Source organism: Dermacentor variabilis, chromosome 5 (assembly GCF_050947875.1).
Source record: "Dermacentor variabilis isolate Ectoservices chromosome 5, ASM5094787v1, whole genome shotgun sequence".
NCBI classification, from domain to species: Eukaryota; Metazoa; Arthropoda; class Arachnida; order Ixodida; family Ixodidae; genus Dermacentor; species Dermacentor variabilis.
Window position 1 is genome coordinate 11,721,953 of NC_134572.1, and position 20,070 is coordinate 11,742,022.

The following is a 20,070-nucleotide window of genomic DNA, read 5'->3' on the forward strand; positions in this document are numbered from 1 at the left end:
GGTTTTGCCGGCGCGACTGCGGCGGGGCGGCAGACATTTTGGCCCGTTCGGCGTCGCCGCAACGCTCCCCGCCAGGCGTTTCCAGGCATTTCCAGGCGTTTCCAGGCATGTTCCGATGCCACGTGTCTTCATGTGCGTGTGTGAGTGTATGTGCCATTGTGCCCGAACGGCGGCGATGCGACAGCAGGGGGTCACCCTCTCCTTCCAGTCATTGTGCCCGACCAGAGGCGCTACGAGAGCCGAAGTTACCTTCTCCTCCCAGTCTTTGTGCCCGACCGGCGGCGCTACGACAGTGTGCGTCACCATTAGCCCATTGTACAATCACGTGCTCGTCTATTGAGGGGTTCCTTCTTGCCCTCAACTGCGAGAGTATAAAAACAGCTGCCCCCGGACGCCAAAAGGAGGGCTCCGATTTCTTCTGTTGAGTAAAGTGCTCTCCCGTCTCTCTACTTCGGTCAACCTGACCGCCAACTCTTTGCGATGTTAAAATAAACAAGTTGTTTTGTTGTTACCAGTCGACTCATGCTTTGCCGGGACCTTCGGATGCTTCCAGTTGTACCCCAGGCCGCCAGGCCAACGCTACCCTTGGGGCTTGCGACCCAGGTACAACCACGGGCGTCAGCGCCGAGTTCCCAACCGATCGCACCAGCGGTGCGACCACAACAACTCGCGCCATCGGTGCGATCCAAACAACTGTCTGCCAGCGGTGAGATCGCGACAACGGAGGCCAGCAGCGAAGAGATGCAGTTGACTGTATGCTGAGCAGCTCAACAACGATCCGGGAGCAGTGCAACGAGCCCTGTGTGATGACTGGTTGCCTGCAGCGGAACGACTGCGCTGAATTCCTGCCTGCGAGGTTTGGTGAGTGCGGGACTTTCTTCTTCTGAGCTTTGCCAGGCTTTTGTTAGTGTCAGAAACAGAGCTGGTAATTGTGGTTGTCGTTGCTGCCGGGTTAGTTTGCGGCAAGACAATAGTAAGCAGTAGAGAAAGCAGCATTCAGAGCAGCCATGGATTTGAAGTCGTTGCGCAAACCGAAATTGTTGGAGCTTGCCAGAGAGTTGGGTCTGGATGTCTCAGACAAACTCAGAAAACCGGAACTGCTAAAGGCTATTCTTGAGTTAGAAGCTGAGGATGACGAGCTGTCGGAATGCCTTGAGACCATTGAGGAGAGGGAGACTGCAAAAAGACAGGAGCGCGAACTTAAAGAACAGAAAGAAAAAGAAGAGCGCGAAAGTAAAGAACAGAAAGAGCGAGAGCAACAAGAGAAAAAAGAAGAGCGTGACCGTCAACACGCTTTGGAAATGAAGCGTCTCGAGATAGAGATGGAACGCGCTCGTAATGGAAGTCAGGCACACGGTGCAGGAGAACGCGTATTGTTCAAAATGACTGACCTGATGCGGCCGTTTAAGCTTGGAGAGGACATTGGTTTGTTCCTGGTTAACTTTGAGCGAACGTGCGAGAAGCAGGGGTTCTCTCGGGAAACGTGGCCACAGCGCTTGCTCACTTTGTTACCCGGCGAGGCGGCCGACGTAGTCGCTCGCTTGGATAGAGAGGAGGCAGAGGATTTCGACAAAGTAAAATCGAGTCTGCTAAAAAAGTACCGGCTGTCTGCGGAGGCGTTCCGTCGGAAGTTTCGGGAAAATGAGAAAGGCAAAAGTGAGTCATATACAGAGTTTGCGTATAGGCTTATGTCAAACATGCAGGAGTGGCTCAAAGAAGAGAAAGCGTTTGGTGACCACGATAAAGTTCTGCAGTGCTTCGGGCTAGAACAGTTTTATAGTCGGTTACCGGAGAACGTGCGATACTGGGTCTTGGATAGGCCAGACGTTTGTACGGTGGCTAAAGCCGCTGAGCTAGCCGAGGAGTTTGTGACGCGTCGGGCTCGCGGAGCTAAGGACGGTCAAAAGGGTGAATTTGGCTCGAAGTTTGAGAGGCCGAAGTTCACACCCATGAGAGCAAAGGGGAACACGCGTAGTGCGGATGCGAGTGGAAGCAGTGCGACCGAACCTAAGGAGACGGCGGCAGCCGAAGCCGAACGCAGAAAGCGGTTCGAGATGAGGCAAGCGCGCGTTTGTTATACGTGCCAGAAGCCGGGTCACTTTTCGGCGCAGTGTCCGGAAACAACACCAAAAGTTGTGTTTTTTTCAATAGGCAGCACTGACGAGAACATGAAGCTTCTCGAGCCTTACATGCGAGATCTCCTCGTGAACGGGAAAGAGTGCCGAGTGCTTCGCGATTCCGCAGCTACGATGGATGTAGTTCACCCGTCTTACGTAGAACCCCATATGTTCACGGGCGAGTGCGCATGGATCAAGCAAGCCGTGGAAGCTCATAGCGTGTGTCTGCCAGTAGCAAAGGTGCTTATTGAAGGACCTTTCGGAGCGCTTGAGACGGAGGCGGCAGTGTCATCTATGCTGCCCCCCCCCAGTACCCGTACCTATTTTCAAACAGGTCCGATCACCTCCTGCGCGAGAAGGGGCTTTTGTTTGGTGAAGCTAGTGTTCAGGCCTTAACCAGGTCGAAGGTTCGGGAGCTCGCTGCAAAGGCGGTAGTTGCGGGGCCGACGTTATCAAACAACGAAAAAGGGTCAGAGGCGCAGCAAGCTGATATTCAGAGCACGCCCGAACTGAATAAAATTGAGTCTGTAACGTTAAAGGCACCAGATACTGGAGAGGAAAATCCCGATGCGGGAAAGTTAGAAGAGCTATCTACTGATTTGCTCATCGCGCCTACGTCAGACGGACTTGATAGGTTGCTAAAAGTCAGCCGGTCGGCTTTGATAGCCGAGCAAAAGAAGGATGGTAGCCTAGAAAACATACGCTGCAATGTCAAGGAAGGTATCGCCAGGAAAAATGCGCGTTTTGTGGAACGAGGTGGAGTCCTGTACCGGAAGTATCTAGACCGCAGAGGAGTGGAGTTCGATCAGCTGATCGTGCCTCAATGCTATCGTCAGGATCTGTTGCGCTTGACGCATGGGGGTTCGTGGTCCGGACACCTAGGAGTTAAGAAAACTAGGGACCGTCTCTTGCAAGAGTACTATTGGCCAGGGTGTTTTCGGGACGCAGACCACTTCGTGAGGTCATGTGACACCTGTCAGCGGGTGGGCAAACCAGGGGACAAATCGAGGGCGCCGTTGAAATTGGTACCTATCATTACGGAGCCTTTTAGACGGCTCGTTATTGATACAGTGGGACCTCTGCTGGTAACAGCCACGGGGTACAGACACATTTTGACTGTGATCTGCCCAGCGACAAAATTCCCTGAAGCAGTGCCGCTTAAAGAACTCAGCTCAGTTGAGATAGTCAATGCACTACTGTCCATATTTGCGCGAGTTGGTTTTCCTGCGGAAATCCAATCGGATCAGGGCACAGTGTTTACTAGCGCTTTGACGACAACTTTTCTCGAAAGGTGTGGGGTAAAGCTGTTACACAGCTCAGTGTACCACCCACAGTCGAATTCCGTTGAGAAGCTCCACTCCGTCATGAAGCGCGTGTTGAGAGCCTTGTGTTTTGAACATCAAACTGACTGGGAGCTGTGTCTGCCTGGGGTGATGTTTGCATTAAGGACCGCGCCGCATGCAGCTACGGGGTTTTCGCCAGCTGAGCTGGTGTACGGTCGCTCGCTTCGGTCTCCGCTTCGCATGCTTCGAGAATCGTGGGAAGGCAGGGGCGACGACCCAGTCGTGGTGGAGTACGTACTTAAGCTCCTCGAACGCTTAAGAAGGGCACAGGAGTTGTCAGGTGAAGCAATGGCAAAGGCCCAGCAGAGGGCCAAGGTTTATTATGATCGGACAGCCAGGGCCCGTCGTTTTGAGGTGGGCGATGAGGTCATGATATTGCGCACATCGCTAAACAACAAACTAGACGTGCAGTGGGAGGGCCCAGCACGAATTGTTCAGAAACTGTCGGACGTTAACTACGTGGTAAGTCTGCCAGGAAAGCGGAAAGCACAGCAAGTTTACCACTGTAATCTGCTCAAACCTTATAGACAAAGGGAAGCAGTGGTGTGCATGATGGTAAACGTTCCTGAAGAGCTTCCGGTCGAGCTTCCGGGACTAGGCTCAGTGACGAACAGGGAAGACACCGGTCAAGTCATTAGTGACCTTATCAGTAAAGCACCGCTGTCGCCTGAGCAGAAAACCGAACTACACCAGCTATTACAAGAGTTTCAAGGTCTGTTCTCTGAGAGGCCTGGTAGGACTTCTGTACTTACTCATGATATAGAACTTACCTCCCCAGAGCCAGTACGATCCAAGGCGTACCGGGTGTCACCCCGCCAGAACGATATTATGGAGGCTGAGGTAAAGAAAATGCTACAGCTCGGTGTTATTGAGGCAGGTGAGAGTGATTATACCTCCCCTTTGATTTTAGTTGAGGTACCGGGCAAGGAACCTCGTCCTTGCGTCGACTACCGCAGGCTTAATTCCATCACTAAGGATCAAATTTATCCGATCCCTAACATCGAGGAGCGCCTTGAGAAAGTTAGTAGCGCTCAGTTTATTTCCACCCTAGATCTTGTCAGGGGTTATTGGCAGGTTCCACTCACAGAAGAGGCTAGTAGGTATGCGGCGTTCATTTCACCAATGGGAACATTCCGTCCTAAAGTGTTGAGTTTTGGTTTGAAGAACGCGCCATACTGTTTTTCAAGCCTCATGGATAAAGTGTTGCGGGGACACCAAGAATTCGCTTTACCGTATCTAGACGACGTAGCGATATTCTCCGCATCCTGGTCTGAGCATATGGCACACTTGCGGGCAGTGCTAACCCGCCTGCGCGAAGCGGGCTTGACAGTCAAGGCTCCTAAGTGCCAGTTAGCACAGGCCGAGGTTGTCTACCTCGGTCACGTGATTGGTCAGGGTCGTCGCCGCCCCTCTGAAATAAAAGTGGCCGCTGTGCGAGACTTTCCGCAACCGCGCACAAAGACCGATATTCGGTCGTTCTTAGGTGTCGCCGGCTACTATCAGAGGTACATCCCCAGGTACTCTGATATCGCGGCTCCCCTGACGGATGCTCTAAGAAAGACAGAGCCTCAAACAGTCGTCTGGGACGAGACAAAGGAAAGAGCTTTTAGCGCCCTAAAGAGTGCCCTAACAGGCCAGCCTGTGCTACGATCGCCAGACTATACAAAAGGGTTCGTTGTTCAGTGCGATGCTAGTGAGCGAGGCATGGGCGTTGTACTGTGCCAACGGGAAAATGGAGAAGTAGAACACCCCGTCCTGTATGCTAGTCGTAAGCTGACCAGTCGTGAGCAGGCGTATAGCGCCACCGAGAAGGAGTGTGCGTGTCTCGTGTGGGCCGTTCAGAAATTGTCATGCTATCTAGCCGGCTCGAGGTTTATCATTGAGACGGATCACTGCCCTCTCCAATGGCTGCAGACCATCTCTCCCAAAAATGGCCGCCTCCTGCGCTGGAGCCTCGCTTTGCAACAATATTCCTTTGAGGTGCGTTACAAAAAGGGGAGTCTCAACGGTAACGCCGATGGCTTAAGTCGAAGCCCCTAACGTAGGAATCAGCCTCAAAATTGTTTGTTACTGATGTTTTTCTTCCTGAGGCAGGATTGTTTAACATATTGCTTTTGTTTAGTGTTTCAAAGTGATGATATGCTTTCTAGTGCAATTTTCCAATTTGTGGACGCGTTCTGAGTGATGCTAGACTACTGTAAGGAACTAGGCAGTGGTATAAAAGGGGAAAGAGCCTGGCAGGGCTTAGTGAGGGTTGTGCCGTGCTTGCTGACTGAGCGGTTGAGTTTCAGCGTAGTTCTAACGCTTGCCGGGAACGAGAACAAAAATGTGAACTCTCCCGAAGTCACTTTGCAGTGTCCTGTGCGAACCTGAACGAGAGAACGAGGCCTTCTCTGTGCGCTGCGCTCAAGAAACGTCGAGGGACGCCCGACTTCGGTTATGAGCATCATCGAGCGACATCCCTCCGGACAGCGGATGCAGTCCCCTGTCCATCGGGATCTCCTTCCCCCGGCGGGGCGGTCTGTTGCGTTTCGCCTGCGACGCGCGGTTTTGCCGGCGCGACTGCGGCGGGGCGGCAGACATTTTGGCCCGTTCGGCGTCGCCGCAACGCTCCCCGCCAGGCGTTTCCAGGCATTTCCAGGCGTTTCCAGGCATGTTCCGATGCCACGTGTCTTCATGTGCGTGTGTGAGTGTATGTGCCATTGTGCCCGAACGGCGGCGATGCGACAGCAGGGGGTCACCCTCTCCTTCCAGTCATTGTGCCCGACCAGAGGCGCTACGAGAGCCGAAGTTACCTTCTCCTCCCAGTCTTTGTGCCCGACCGGCGGCGCTACGACAGTGTGCGTCACCATTAGCCCATTGTACAATCACGTGCTCGTCTATTGAGGGGTTCCTTCTTGCCCTCAACTGCGAGAGTATAAAAACAGCTGCCCCCGGACGCCAAAAGGAGGGCTCCGATTTCTTCTGTTGAGTAAAGTGCTCTCCCGTCTCTCTACTTCGGTCAACCTGACCGCCAACTCTTTGCGATGTTAAAATAAACAAGTTGTTTTGTTGTTACCAGTCGACTCATGCTTTGCCGGGACCTTCGGATGCTTCCAGTTGTACCCCAGGCCGCCAGGCCAACGCTACCCTTGGGGCTTGCGACCCAGGTACAACCACGGGCGTCAGCGCCGAGTTCCCAACCGATCGCACCAGCGGTGCGACCACAACAACTCGCGCCATCGGTGCGATCCAAACAGTGCCTGCAGAACTGCAGCAACTAGTTTCCCTCGCTAGGTGACTGGCAGCTACGTAAGGGGAAAAGTAAGCGACAAAGCGGTGATGGCGAACTCTGGGTTGGGAAGCATCGCATGCTCTGTAGTATACGTAAGGGGAAAAGCAAGCGACAAAGCGGTGATGGCGAACTCTGGGTTGGGAAGCATCGCATGCTCGGTAGTATCGTGGGAATAGCCATATCCAGGCGTTGCGACAGCAGCGTTAGAAGGTGGCATGCGACGATGGCAAAAGCGCACGACATGGCCGGCGACAACGCAAGCGAAGCATATGGGCCGGTTGTCGCATGTGCGCCAAGGGGTCTGAACTGGACTTCAAGACAGAATTGGAGGCGACACGGGAAGAGGTGCAGCTTGAAGTCACATTGGCACAGGAAACGCGATCGTCGGCGGCGTAGGTAGCGCGGCGACTTCGGCATAGGTCGGAGGTGCAACCACAGGAGGGCACGGTTGAACTAAAGGTAGCTACTCGCAAGTTCCTCGCGAATGGCCCCCCCTAATGGCAGCAGCCAGAGATGTGTCAGGCTGGGGAGGTCGATCGTTGAGTTGGTGCGCCACTTCCTCACGAATTAAATCCTTAATCTCAACAGAGAGCGATGATGCTGGCGTGGAGCTGGAGCGAAGCGTGAGGCCCGAGGGAGAGTCGCAAGGTGCAACACCACTGCACGCAAGGACCCTTTGGCGACGCAGCTCATCGAAGCTCTGGCAAAGAGTGACGACAGCAGCGACAGAAGTAGGGTTTTGCGCCAGGAGCACTTGAAATGCATCGTCTTCGATGCCCTTGAGGTAGAGCTCTAGTTTCTGCGAAGCGGGTGAGATAGTCCGTCGTCACGACGACCCACTTATTTCCGGATGTTGACGTCGGAAACGGCCCCAACAAGTCCATCCCAATCTGCTGGAATGGTCGGCGAGGAGGTTCGATCGGCTGTAGTAATCCTGCTGGCCTTGTCGGTGGTGTCTTGCGTCGCTGACAGTCTCGGCATGTCTTGACTTAACGGGCGACGTCTGCGGTCAGACGCGGCCAGTAATACCTTTCCTGTATCCTCGACAGCGTCCGGAAGAATCCGAGGAGCCCAGCGCTTAGATCGTTGTGTAGGGCGTGCAGTACTTCTGGACGCAGCACTGACGGTACAACAAGAAGGTAGCCGGCGCGGACTGACGAGAAGTTCTTCACGAGCAGGTTGTTTTATAGCGTGAACGACGACAACCCGCGCCTAAATGCCCTAGGGAAAACGTCGGTGTTCTCTTCCAAATACTCGACGAGGCCTTTTAGCTCCGGATCTGCCCGTTGCTGTTTAGTGAAGTCTTCCGCGCTTATTATTCCAAGGAAGGCGTCGTTGTCCTTGTCGTCTTGCGGCGGGGGATCGATGGGGGCGCGTGATAAGCAGTCGTCGTCAGAGTGTTTTCTTCCGGACTTGTAGATTACCGTGACGTCATATTCTTGCAGTCTGAGGCTCCACCGCGCCAGCCGTCCTGAAGGGTCCTTTAAGTTAGCTAGCCAACACAACGCGTGATGGTCGCTGACGACTTTGAATGGCCTGTCATAGAGGTAAGGGCGGAATTTTGCTGTAGCCCAAATGATGGCGAGACATTCATTTTCAGTCTTAGAATAATTGCCTTCCGCTTTTGACAGCGACCGGCTAGCATAAGATATCACCCGTCCAAGTCCGTCTTTCCTCTGGACTAGGACGGCACCGAGACCTAGGCTACTGGCGTCAGTGTGGATATCGGTATCGGCGTCCTCGTCGAAGTGTGCAAGTACCAGCGGCGACTGCATGCGTCGTTTGAGTTCTTGATATGCGTCTGCCTGCGGCGTTTCCCACTTGAACTCGACATCACATTTGGTTAGATGTGTTAGCGGCTCCGCGATGCGCGAAAAGTCCTTGACAAAGCGTCTATAGTAGGCACACATGCCAAGGAATCTGCGCACTGCCTTCTTGTCGATTGGCTGCAGGAACTTTGCGATGGCAGCTGTCTTCTGAGCAGTGGCGTAGCAACAGGGGGGGCCGGGGGGCCGTGGGCCCCGGGTGCAAGGGGCCAGTGAAGGGGGGGGGGGTGTCATATACGTCTGAAGACACCGCTCTTTACGCCGGCTACACCCGGGGAGGGGGGTAACATAAGAACTATGGGCCCCGGGTGCCAGACGACCTAGCTACGCCACTGCTTCTGAGAGTCGGGGCGTACTCCAGATTTGCTGATGACGTGGCCTAGGAATAGAAGCTCATCGTAAGCGAAGTGCCACTTTTCCGGCATCAGAGTGAGCCCTGATGACTTGGTGGCCTCTAATACTGTCGCAAGCCGCCTAAGGTGATCGTCGAAATTTCCCGCGAAGATAGCGACGTCATCCAAATAAACAAGACACGTCTTCCACTTCAATCCTGCTAACACTGTGTCCATGACGCGCTGAAACGTTACACGCGCCGATCACAGTCGGAGTGACATGACCTTGAATTCGTAGAGGCCGTCTGGCGTGATGAAGGCGGTCTTTTCGCGATCTCTCTCGTAGACTTCTATTTGCCAGTAGCCAGACTTGAGAGGTCCATGGACGAGAAGTATTTAGCGTTGCAGAGCCAATCCAATGCGTCGTCTATCCGTGGAAGGGGGTACACGTCCTTCTTCGTGATCTTGTTCAGTCGACGATAATCGACGCAGAAGCGTAGGGTTCCGTCCCTTTTCTTCGCAAGGCCTATAGGAGATGTACACGGGCTTTTCGACGGCTGGATGATGTCGTCGCGAAGCATTTCGTCCACTTGTTGCCTAATAGCTTCACGTTCTCGCGTCGAAACTCGGTAAGGGCTCTGGAGGAGTGGTCGAGCGCACTCTTCGGTTATTATGCGATGCTTTTCGACTGGTGTTTGTCGAATCCTCGATGAAGTCGAAAAGCAGTCTGTGTATCGTCGGAGAAGACTTCTGATCTGTTGCTGCTTACTTATAGGAAGGCTGGTATTCACGTCGAAGTCTGGTTTGGGGACTATGCTCATCGGTGTAGATGCGGCAGAATCCGAGAGGACAAAGGCATTGCTAATTTCCACAATTTCCCTGATGTACGCAATTGTCGCGCCCTTGTTGATGTGCTTTAACTCTTGGCTGAAGTTGGTTAGCATACTTCCGCTTTTCCTCCGTGGAGTCGAGCGATCCCTCTTGCGACGCAAATTTCACGGTCGAGCAGTAGATGTTGGTCGCCCTCGATGACGCCTTCTACGTCAGCGGGTATTTCGGTGCCGACGGAATTAATAATGCTGGAGCGCGGCGGGATGCTCACTTCTTCGAGCACGCTCAAGGCGTGGTGACTACGACAGCTCTCCGGCGGTATCACTTGATCTTCCGACAGCGTTATCGACTTTGGCTTCAGGTCTTTAATTGCGCCGTGTTGGTTTAGGAAGTCCATGCCGAGAATGACGTCTCGTGAACACTGTTGGAGGATAACGAAGGTGGCAGGGTAAGTCCGGTCATGAACGGTAATTCTTGCCGTGCAGATTCCAGTCGGCGTGATGAAGTGTCCTCCAGCGGTTCGAATTTGAAGGCCTTCCCACGCAGTTTTACCTTTCTTCAACTGCGTGGCGATGTGTCCACTCATTACGGAGTAATCGGCCCCTGTGTCCACTAAGGCGGCAACTGCATGGCCATCGAGAAGCACGTCGAAGTCGGTGCTTCTTTGTCTGGCTTTGAAGTTAGGTCTTGGCGTCGGATCACGGCTGCTTCGTGTTGAACTGAAGCTGGAACGTCGCGTCGTCAAGTCGTCTTTCGTCGGTGTAGTCTTGGCTTCCTGACTTCGTCGGGACGGCGGCGTGTCGTTATTATGTCATCGAGATGGTCTCTTCGTCGTCTTCGTCGGCGGCGGAGGATCTTCGTCAGTTCGACGAACAGCAACAGTACCTCCATCGGTTGCTTCTTTTAGTTTTCCGGATATGGGCTCGCAGAGCGGCCCCGGGCTGGGCCGGTGTATGGTCGGCGCTGCGGCGACAGGTAGCGGCCTGGTGACGGCGAACGGGACGGTTGTCGGGGGCTCCACTGAGTGGTGGCGAGGTAGTCCGCGATATCGCGAGGTCGTTCGCCAATCTGTGGTCGCGGCGCGTTAACGGCGAACCCTCGGAGTCCCAACTCCCGGTTTGGGCATCGGCGGTAGATGTGCCCGGCTTCTCCGCAGTGATAGGAAAGCGGACGGTGGTCGGGGGCGCGCCAAACTTCAGTCTTCCTTGGAATGCCGCGTGGGGTGACGGGTTGGCGTGCAGGCGGCGAGGGTGGTGGCGGACGACGGAACTGTGTCGTCACTGGGCCCTGCCGTGGGCGCGGAGGGGGTACGTGACCGCGGGCTACAGCGGCGTATGTCATCGCTTGCGGCTGAGGCTGCGACGCGATTCATGGGCTACTCCGAGTTGTTGGAGCTCTTCACGGACGGCGCCGGAAATTGAACCCACTTGAGGCTGTGATGAAGGGAACAGCTTTTGTAGCTCCTCCCGCACGACCGCTCGGATAGTCTCGCGCAGGTCGTCGGGGGCCAGTGACGCAACTCCGGCGTAGTTTGTCGAGTTAGTGCGGCGGCTGAATTGCCGGTGCCCCATTTCCAGTGTCTTCTCGATGCTGGTGGCCTCTCGAAGAAACTCGTCGACGGTCTTCGGTGGGCTCCGTACCATTCCGGCGAAAAGTTCCTCGCATCAGAAGGCGGACTTTCTTTTCCTCGGACATTTCCGGGTCGGCGTGGCGGAATAGGCGGCTCATTTCTTCTGTAAAAATCACGGTGGTCTCATTAGGCAGCTGCACTCGGGTTTCTAGTAGTGCTTGGACTCGTTCTTGGCGTACGACGCTTGTCAATGCCTGCGGGAAGCCGCTTCGGAAAAGGTCCCACGTCGTTAAGGTGGCTTCTCGGTTCTCGAACCACGTCCTGGCAGCGTCTTCCAATGCGAAGAAGACATGTCGCAATTTGTCGTCGCTGTTCCAGCTGTTAAATGCAGCGACCCTCTCATACGTCTAAAGCCAGGTTTCCTGGTCCTCGAATGTTGAACCGCGGAACGTCGGAGGCTCCCTGGGCTGCTGTAGCACGACGGGGGACGCTCAAGCTGCCATTGGGGTTGCCTTGGCCACAATCTTATTGGTCTTCTCAGGTAGAAGTCCGTGCTCCGGGGGCAGCTGTTGAAGACGGCGGCTTGTTCGATGGCCCGGGACTACGTTGGTGTTCTCTTTGCGATCCGGGCTTGGATCACGGCTTGTCGGGGGCGTCCGGTACATGAACGAAGAGCACCTCCACCAGATGTCACGTGGTGGTGACGTTGAAGAACACAGTAGCAATACTGTGAAAGACAAAACTAACTTTTATTGGGCGAACCTGTGCCCACAAAAACAAGCTACACTTATAGCACAACGACAGCTGCGAACACTGTCGGCGATCGTCGAAAATCTGATCAACGGGTCAAGCGCGTCGGCTTTTATACATCAATCGTCGAAGGTTCGAGACTAATCACTGGGACCCGCGTGTCTTCCACAAAGTTCTACACTATTCGCGTCACGCATACATGCAATCAGATTAAACAAGGTTCGGTGACAGACAGCGGATGGAACCATCGATAATGTTCCAGAAATGTCCTATACATGCAGGCGCGTCCTCCGCTGCGTGATAACATTTCTTAAGCAGTGCAACCTGGTCACCCGAGAAAGATAAACATGTACACGTGTCAATATTTACATCGCGGTATTATACTGTAATGTAACGGGGCCATTATCCCTCAAGAGAAAAGCATATCATAGCCGTGTCTTACCAGTACTCACCTACGGGGCAGAAACCTGGAGGCTTACGAAAAGGGTTCTACTCAAATTGAGGGCGACGCAACGAGCTATGGAAAGAAGAATGATAGGTGTAACGTTAAGGGATAAGAAAAGAGCAGATTGGGTGAGGGAACAAACGCGAGTTAATGACATCTTAGTTGAAATCAAGAAAAAGAAATGGGCATGGGCAGGACATGTAATGAGGAGGGAAGATAACCGATGGTCATTAAGGGTTACGGACTGGATCCCAAGGGAAGGGAAGCGTAGCAGGGGGCGGCAGAAAGTAGGTGGGCGGATGAGATTAAGAAGTTTGCAGGCATGGCATGGCCACAATTTGATGATGATGATGATGATGATGATGATGATGATGATGATGATGATGATGAACGGGGCTGTACATGCCATTAACGCTGACCCACTGTAATAGGTCAACGAACCAATAAAGTATTGAAGATGCAGATGATGAGTGAAAATTTGCTGTACGTATATATTAAGCCAATAAAAAGAAAAGTTGTGTAATCATGCTGTACGACAATGAAAATTCTAAGCATAGTTTAGTGCAATATCCACTGCTCGTTCCAACATTGTCCATATGTCCGTTCTCAGATGGGCCTGCCGCAAAAGTACGTCAGACATCCATCAAATAAACTTGATAGTAACTTCTTACTTATCCAAGCATAGTGTTTATTGAATGCCATAGCCACGTCCCATTTCGGATTTGGGCGTTCAAATCTAGATCGAAGGAATCGATTATATATTTGTGGTCCAATATATGGAGCAGGCGTTTATTACACCTTTCTTATAAGATCCTCAATAATCAAGGAAGATGCCATCATTGTAGACAAGTTGAATTTTTCTGCCAATAAAAATATGCAGAAGCAATGCAGACAAGTGCTATAACCTCTGTATTTAGGTTATGTGGCATAGGAAAAAAAATAATGAGGAGATGAACCTAGTAGGAAATGAGAGAGCATGCACCAAATGACCCTCACTGTGCTACCCCGCTTCAGTTTTGGAACGACCTCCGTGGCTCTGAGCTTCGTATGCTACATGCTTGCGAATCACCCTGACGTCCAGGAAAAAGTGAGGGAGGAAACGAAGCAAGTCAGACAAAAATATGTAAGTGCAATCAAAACTGTTTCCATTATCTGGGGCTTGCATTGCCTGCTGGTTGTAATAAAACAAATACAACAATAACAAAATAATGATAAGTGAACTATAAAGAACAAAAACTTTCAGGTCTGCCGTCTTCAATTAGTCCGTGCGAAATATTTTTTATTTTTATTCAGTTACCTTAAAGGCCCGGTGGGGGCATTACATAGGGGGAAATTATAACAAAAAGAAAATACATTGGAACTCATTGAAAATAACTACATGATAGTTCCGCAGAAACCTGCAAGGTGGAGAGATGTAATTAATTAGGGGAAATGAGACATCCACCCAACCGTAGCAATTGCTACAAAGGAAACCAATACGGGTTCCTCGAAAGAAAAGCCTCGCAGTTGAAGAAAAATTCGTCCTGGTCCGGGACTTGAACCCGGGACCACCGCCTTTCCGGGGCAGCCGCTCTCATCCGAGCTAATTAGGCGGCTAGCAGAAGGCAGGGCAAAGTCGAATTTGTAAGTAACTCAAAGCAAAGGCGAGAGTTTGACATAATAGTTCTGTGTAAACCTACGAGGTAGAGAGAAGTAATTATAATTAGGGGAAATTAGGGGCAATGAATCCTTTGTGGCAATTGCTGCGGTTGGGTGGATGTCTCATTACCCCTAATTGAAAATAACTGTGTAATGGCAAGAAAAAGAAAAAAAGAGAGAAAGGAGGAAAATAAAGCGCGATACAAGGCAATGAATCTAGTACACACTATAGTTAACATAAAACTATCAGCCAATACGCAATGATGCAAACATCGCAATATAAATTCCTATACAGATTATAGTTAACGTAAAACAATGGAGCGAGAATTATGACCAAATAATCTGTAACAGGCCTTGCAGTTTCCAGATACTCAGCACTAAGTACACTGAACTGAAGAGAGGACCTGCAATTTAAAACTACAAGAAAGAAAAATAACAGTAACCTGACACAATTGAACTGAATCTGAATGTAATAGAAGAAGGAAACAAAATCAGTAATGTTCATAAGAATGTGCTCTTTAAGTGGCTAACAAATGTATCATGATTCGTAAGACATGTAGCATCTTCTGAGAGCTCATTCTACTGTCTGATAGTGACAAGAAGTGGCGAGTAAAAAAAGTAGTTGGTTCACGCATATATAGGCTGCATTTTGATGATGATGATGAAAAACTTTATTTATCCCTCTTTAAAGGGAAGGGGGCAATGGAATAGAGGGTGGGGGGAGGAACTACTTGAAGTAGACCTCCTTTATCCTCTCAGCCCACTCCAGGATGGCCTCCTGAAGATCGGGCCTGGAGCTGCGCAAGGCAGCCTCCCACTGCTCCTCACTAGATATTAATTGCTTGAGGAAAGGGGGAAGGGGGTGCTTAGGGCACCCCCACATGATATGGTTTAAGTCTGCTCTGGGAGATACACAGAATTTACAAGAGGGAGAAAGGTAAATGGCGGGATGAATGCGGTGGAGGAGGTAAGGGGACGGAAAGGTGCGAGTCTGCAGCTGTCGCCACAGAACTTCACACCTACGCGGGGATTTGCCCATGAGTGGCGGAAAGGTTAAGCGGCCTAATCGGTAGTGTGTGCAGATTTCGTGGTAAGTAATAAGTCGATCCCGCGCTGTGAACGGCGCCTCCTCCGTGGCGAGGTCCGACGCATCTGATGCCTGAGCCCGGACTGTAAATCCTCGGGCACTGGCATGAGCCGCCTCGTTTCCGGCAAGGCCCGCATGCGCGGGAGTCCAGATTAATGCCACAGTTTGATTGAAAGGATGAGCCAAGAGGAGAGAAAAAGCTGGCTTAGAGACCCTACCCGCTCCGAAGTTATGTATGGCTGCTTTGGAGTCGCTAACGATAACTGATGAATTTGAAATTGTGAGGGCCAGGGCTATGGCCGCTTCCTCCGCCTCCTCCGAGGAAGAGCCAGGAATGGAGGCGGCCGCAGCGACCTGCCCGTGAGAGTTAATGACTGATATTGCATAATGATTTCTGTTCCCATATTCGGCTGCATCAACATACTTTGAAGGAATGGTCTAGTCGAGGAAAAACGTGGTGAGCTGGCGTGATGTAACAGGTGGCGAAGGGTGAATGACTGTGGTAAAGATTTTGGAAAAAAAGACAGTGTTCGAGAGTACTTCCTTGCAATGAAACGAGTGGCTTTGTTCCGAAGCGATTCTAGTTTGTTCATTAGGTATAATCGATGAGGGTTCCACATTATAGATGCATACTCTATTTTCGAACGTACTAATGTAGTGTAAGCCAGTAGTTTTGTATCATTATTAGGAGAGTGTAGGTTGCGTCTAATGAACTCAAGTGCGTGAGATGCTTTGATAACCACCTTATGTATACGGCACTTCCGCAAAACATCCAATGTCAAATTAATTCCTAAATATTTTTAATTAGGCACCGTTTCGATGAGCATGTTATTCAATGTTTAACGGCATTTGAATGCCGTGTTTGAAGTAGTTAATACAATGGCTTTTATTTTTCAAACGTTTCTTTCTATCTGCCACATTTCGCACCATTTATTAATTTTGTTTAGATCATCCTGGAATGTGTCAACATCCGAGGTATTAGTGGTTTGTCTGTATATTGTGCAGTTGTCTGCAAACAATCGTGCTGTAGTGTATATGTTAGCGTTTAGGTAGTTCACATATAGTATTTGAAATAAAATTGGTCTGAGTACAGTTCCATGGGGCACCCCAGATTTGACTTGGGCTACATGAGAGAAATGTTGATCTACACAAACTGTCTGTGAGTGGCCCTTTAAAAAGCTCTCGATCCCCTTGAGAATTTTCCTGTTTTATGTTTAGGTGTGAAAGTTTCTTTAATAAGCGGATATGTGGAACCTTATCAAAGGCTTTCTTGAAATATATAAACGCGGCATGTACTTCCAATAAAGAATGCCTGGCGTTATCGAGATCAATAATGAATTCAAACAACTGCGTTTTGCAGGAACATACCTTTAGAAACCCATGCTGATTGTGAAAGAAAAAAATCATGCTTCGTTAGGTGTTTCATAACTGCGGATGATATGATATGCTCTAGAAGTTTGCAAGCGATGTTAACGAAATAGGTCTGTAATTCGGAGCTATTGAAGGGTCACCGGGTTTTAGTTCAGGAATAACGTGAGAGATTTTTCAGTCCTCTGGCATATGCCCTGAGTCGACAGACTGCTGGAAGAAAATGGCTAAAATGTGGCATATGGAAGGCTGAGTTTTAGAAGTTTTGGGCATATGCCGTCAGGAATTGGTGAAGAGGAAATTGGAAATTGATCTATAGCTGCTGATGTGCCCTGAGGGGTGATGGCTTCGTCATCCACGTTAGCACTTAGACATGTAAAGTGGCACAGGTCAACAACAACAACAACAACAACAACATGCAACAATAATAATAGAAAGATAATTGCAACAATTTGAACAAAACAAGGCATTTCATATTTTAGGCAATTTTTCCGTGTTATTTCCTTTTATTTCCTGCCTTTGTGAAAGCAAATGAGGAATTAAATTGCTTAAATTGTGCAATAAAGAAATGAATGTTTGGAGCAGCTGGTATGGCTGCGCCATTGAAACCGGTTTGTCGTTTGTGGGGGAAAATAGCAACTGCTCACAAAAGAAAGTCCTATGGCACCATTGCTTTCATTTTTCTTAAGAATGGTTTAGGCACCCTCAAATGTCATATGGTTCCATATAAATTTAGTTAAATCATACGCCAACCCTCTATGTCTACCCTTATTTTCTACACGCCCCTGCTCCTTCAATGCACTGATTTAACCAAATTATGGGTAACCACATGATCCATCTGTATACTCGTCAGCAAGAGCATGCAAAGAAATGCACAAAGCATAAACATGAATGTGTTGTGCACTTTCAAATGACACCAAATGGCACATCTACAGGATAAAAAGTGGAAGCAACAAATTCACAGGTGACATTAAACCTCTCTCTATGTGTTCAGGCAACCAAAAGACATTCGTGTATGAACAAAATAGAGAAATGGCCTCCAGTTATGTAATGCAGCATCTGGTTTGAGCATGCACTCATGCCCATGTGATCAAGCAATTAGCTTTTTCCAATTCGTAAGAGACCAGCTGACAATCTGAGCTGACTATAAAGGGTATTGTCATGCTAGCATTTCGTTGGGTCTGAGGAGACTATACATTCGTTCCGTAGCCAAGATTATTATGAACGCCATGAAGGGGGGGGGGGACACTTTTTTTTTCTACACCTCTGTTATACATGGTAACGACACAGGCCATTAGTTCAGTCGCGATGAAGCCTGACTTTTTCTGGAGAAATAATTATTGCTTCATCTATGCACTCACAGGCGTGCATTGAGCAGTCTCCTTTTAGCGTAATGATATGGAAAAGTCTGTTGGAGCATTTACACTCCCCGCTGCTTCTCCCATGGAGACGTTCACTGCATGTTTCACTTACATGGGAAAGCTGCCGTAACTGCTCAATCGAAAAAAAGTGCTTTGAATCATGCAAACAACAATTGCAGTTAGAATCGGACATCGTGGCCACAACCAACCTGTTTGTGATTATTCTGTTTTATGAACATTGTGCCAAGTTAACTCTCAGGAATAATATGCATTCCACCTGAGAAAAGCTATGGCATCATATTTGTTACTCAGACATCGATATTTCGCGTGAATCTGATCTTTTTATGCCCCACTATCTGTCCACACATTTTGGCCATTGTATAAAGGTAAAGGAACATAAATGTAGGAATGCTGCATTCAGTAGCACTTTCTTTCCGAAAACAACCTGTCAGTGAAATTGGCTGTCTTGTAGCCATTGTGGCAGTTGATGCCCTGACACATGTTTATATAGTTTGAAAATGCAGGAAATGTATTGACACAAAATATGCTGTGATGGCTAGTGTTCTACATGGCTTTATGTTGATGTACACCTGTAAAGCTGTCCTGTGTGTCATTGAAATATGCGACATTGTTTTCATCTTTCTTTTTTTGGGTTTGTATGCATGCATGCGGGGCCTTTCGATTCATGTATTTGGATGTTTTCATCATTATTTTGTTATGTGTATTTGTGTGTAAGGGGTAGCCAGGGTTACCTTGATTTTTGTTGCCGCATTCCCAATGTCGTTTCTTCGAGCTTCCTGCTGCTACTTTTCTTTTCTTTCTTATTTATTTATTCCATTCCACAATTTTCGCATGTGACATACCTCACATTTATTGTGCTACTATGTCGGCTACTATGTTGTATTTTTTGTATTCTTTCCCATTGTAATGCCATGTAGGCGCCGTGGGTAAAAACATACATAACTACTCTAAATGAAAAACATGAATGTACGAAGCAACGCCCTTTGTTTCTTTCTCGTTTTGACGCGAGAATGTTAAGGGCCCCATGTTGCAGAAAATTCAGTGTCGGTGTCCGCATCGGCACAGTTGTCCGTGAGCAAAAAATGCCGTATATATTTAGATATATGTATATGCCATGCCTTGCTATATGACATGCGGTATATGTTGATTATATTGGTGCACCATTCTATCACTAAAGTTGATCATAACTTGTCTTGCATTCTTGACAAAGTTATTCCTCAGAATTTAGAGAATGACAACCCACAAACAAATGCGATGAAACAAAATGCGCATGCCTATTATTTTAAATCATCTCAGACTTAAACATTAAATGCCTGAAACAATAACAGAAACCTGAAAATGATGTAATTTTTTGACGCGGCTGTGCACTACTTCCAGGATCAGCCCACGTAAGAAGCCGTGCTTCTACCAGAAAGCTCGCCTTTGTGCATAGCACTCACTGGCAACATTTCCCGGTAGACATTAAGGTTACATAAGCTGAAGTTGCCGAGAAGCGTGAGCAGCAGTCAGGGATCTTTGAATGCTATCGCATTCCACTCTTAAAGCGGAAGCTTAAGAGTCCTCCCAATTTTCCCTTCTTCTTTTAGTCTAGACACGTGTTTGCAGTTCATATGTATGGTTACATTGTAGACTTGTTGTTTCTGCAACCCAATATTACCATTTAGTCTAAGCCGACATGGAGCCCTTCAAAAAAAAAAGTAAATGAATAAAGAAAAATATAGGTGCTCACTGTCATGCTTATGCAGGGTACCCTGGACTACACGGCGGTGACGCAAGGCCTCAAGTACCTGTCGTGCGTGGTGGACGAGACATTGCGTCTCTTCCCTGTGGTCGTTGCGTGCGTATAACACACTTATGGAGCCACTTTGCAGGTGCCTGCGATCAGCGCTTGGTTTATCATTGTGCAACTCGCCACAGGTTCGTGACTCGGTCTGCGCGAGAAGACTTCGAGTACAAAGGCGTGAAGTACCGTGCCGGCCTAAGCATCATGTCTCCAACCATGGTGGTGCAGAAGGACCCCAAGGCTTGGACAGAACCCGAGCGCTTCGATCCCGACAGGTGCGCAACGCAGAAGCCGCTAGCTTTCACCTGAGCTTTGCAGTGCAGC

General features: G+C 49.6%; 1 protein-coding gene across 1 annotated transcript in view; it reads left to right on the plus strand.

Moving 5' to 3' along the window:
- LOC142582247 (cytochrome P450 3A43-like) overlaps positions 1-20,070 on the plus strand; it is a 111,582-nt gene that overhangs the window by 80,979 nt on the left and 10,533 nt on the right. Inside the window, exons 10-12 of the mRNA XM_075691712.1 lie at positions 13,503-13,611; positions 19,709-19,800; positions 19,881-20,021. Of these exons, the coding sequence (XP_075547827.1) occupies positions 13,503-13,611; positions 19,709-19,800; positions 19,881-20,021 (342 nt within the window). The remainder of the gene's footprint in view (positions 1-13,502; positions 13,612-19,708; positions 19,801-19,880; positions 20,022-20,070) is intronic.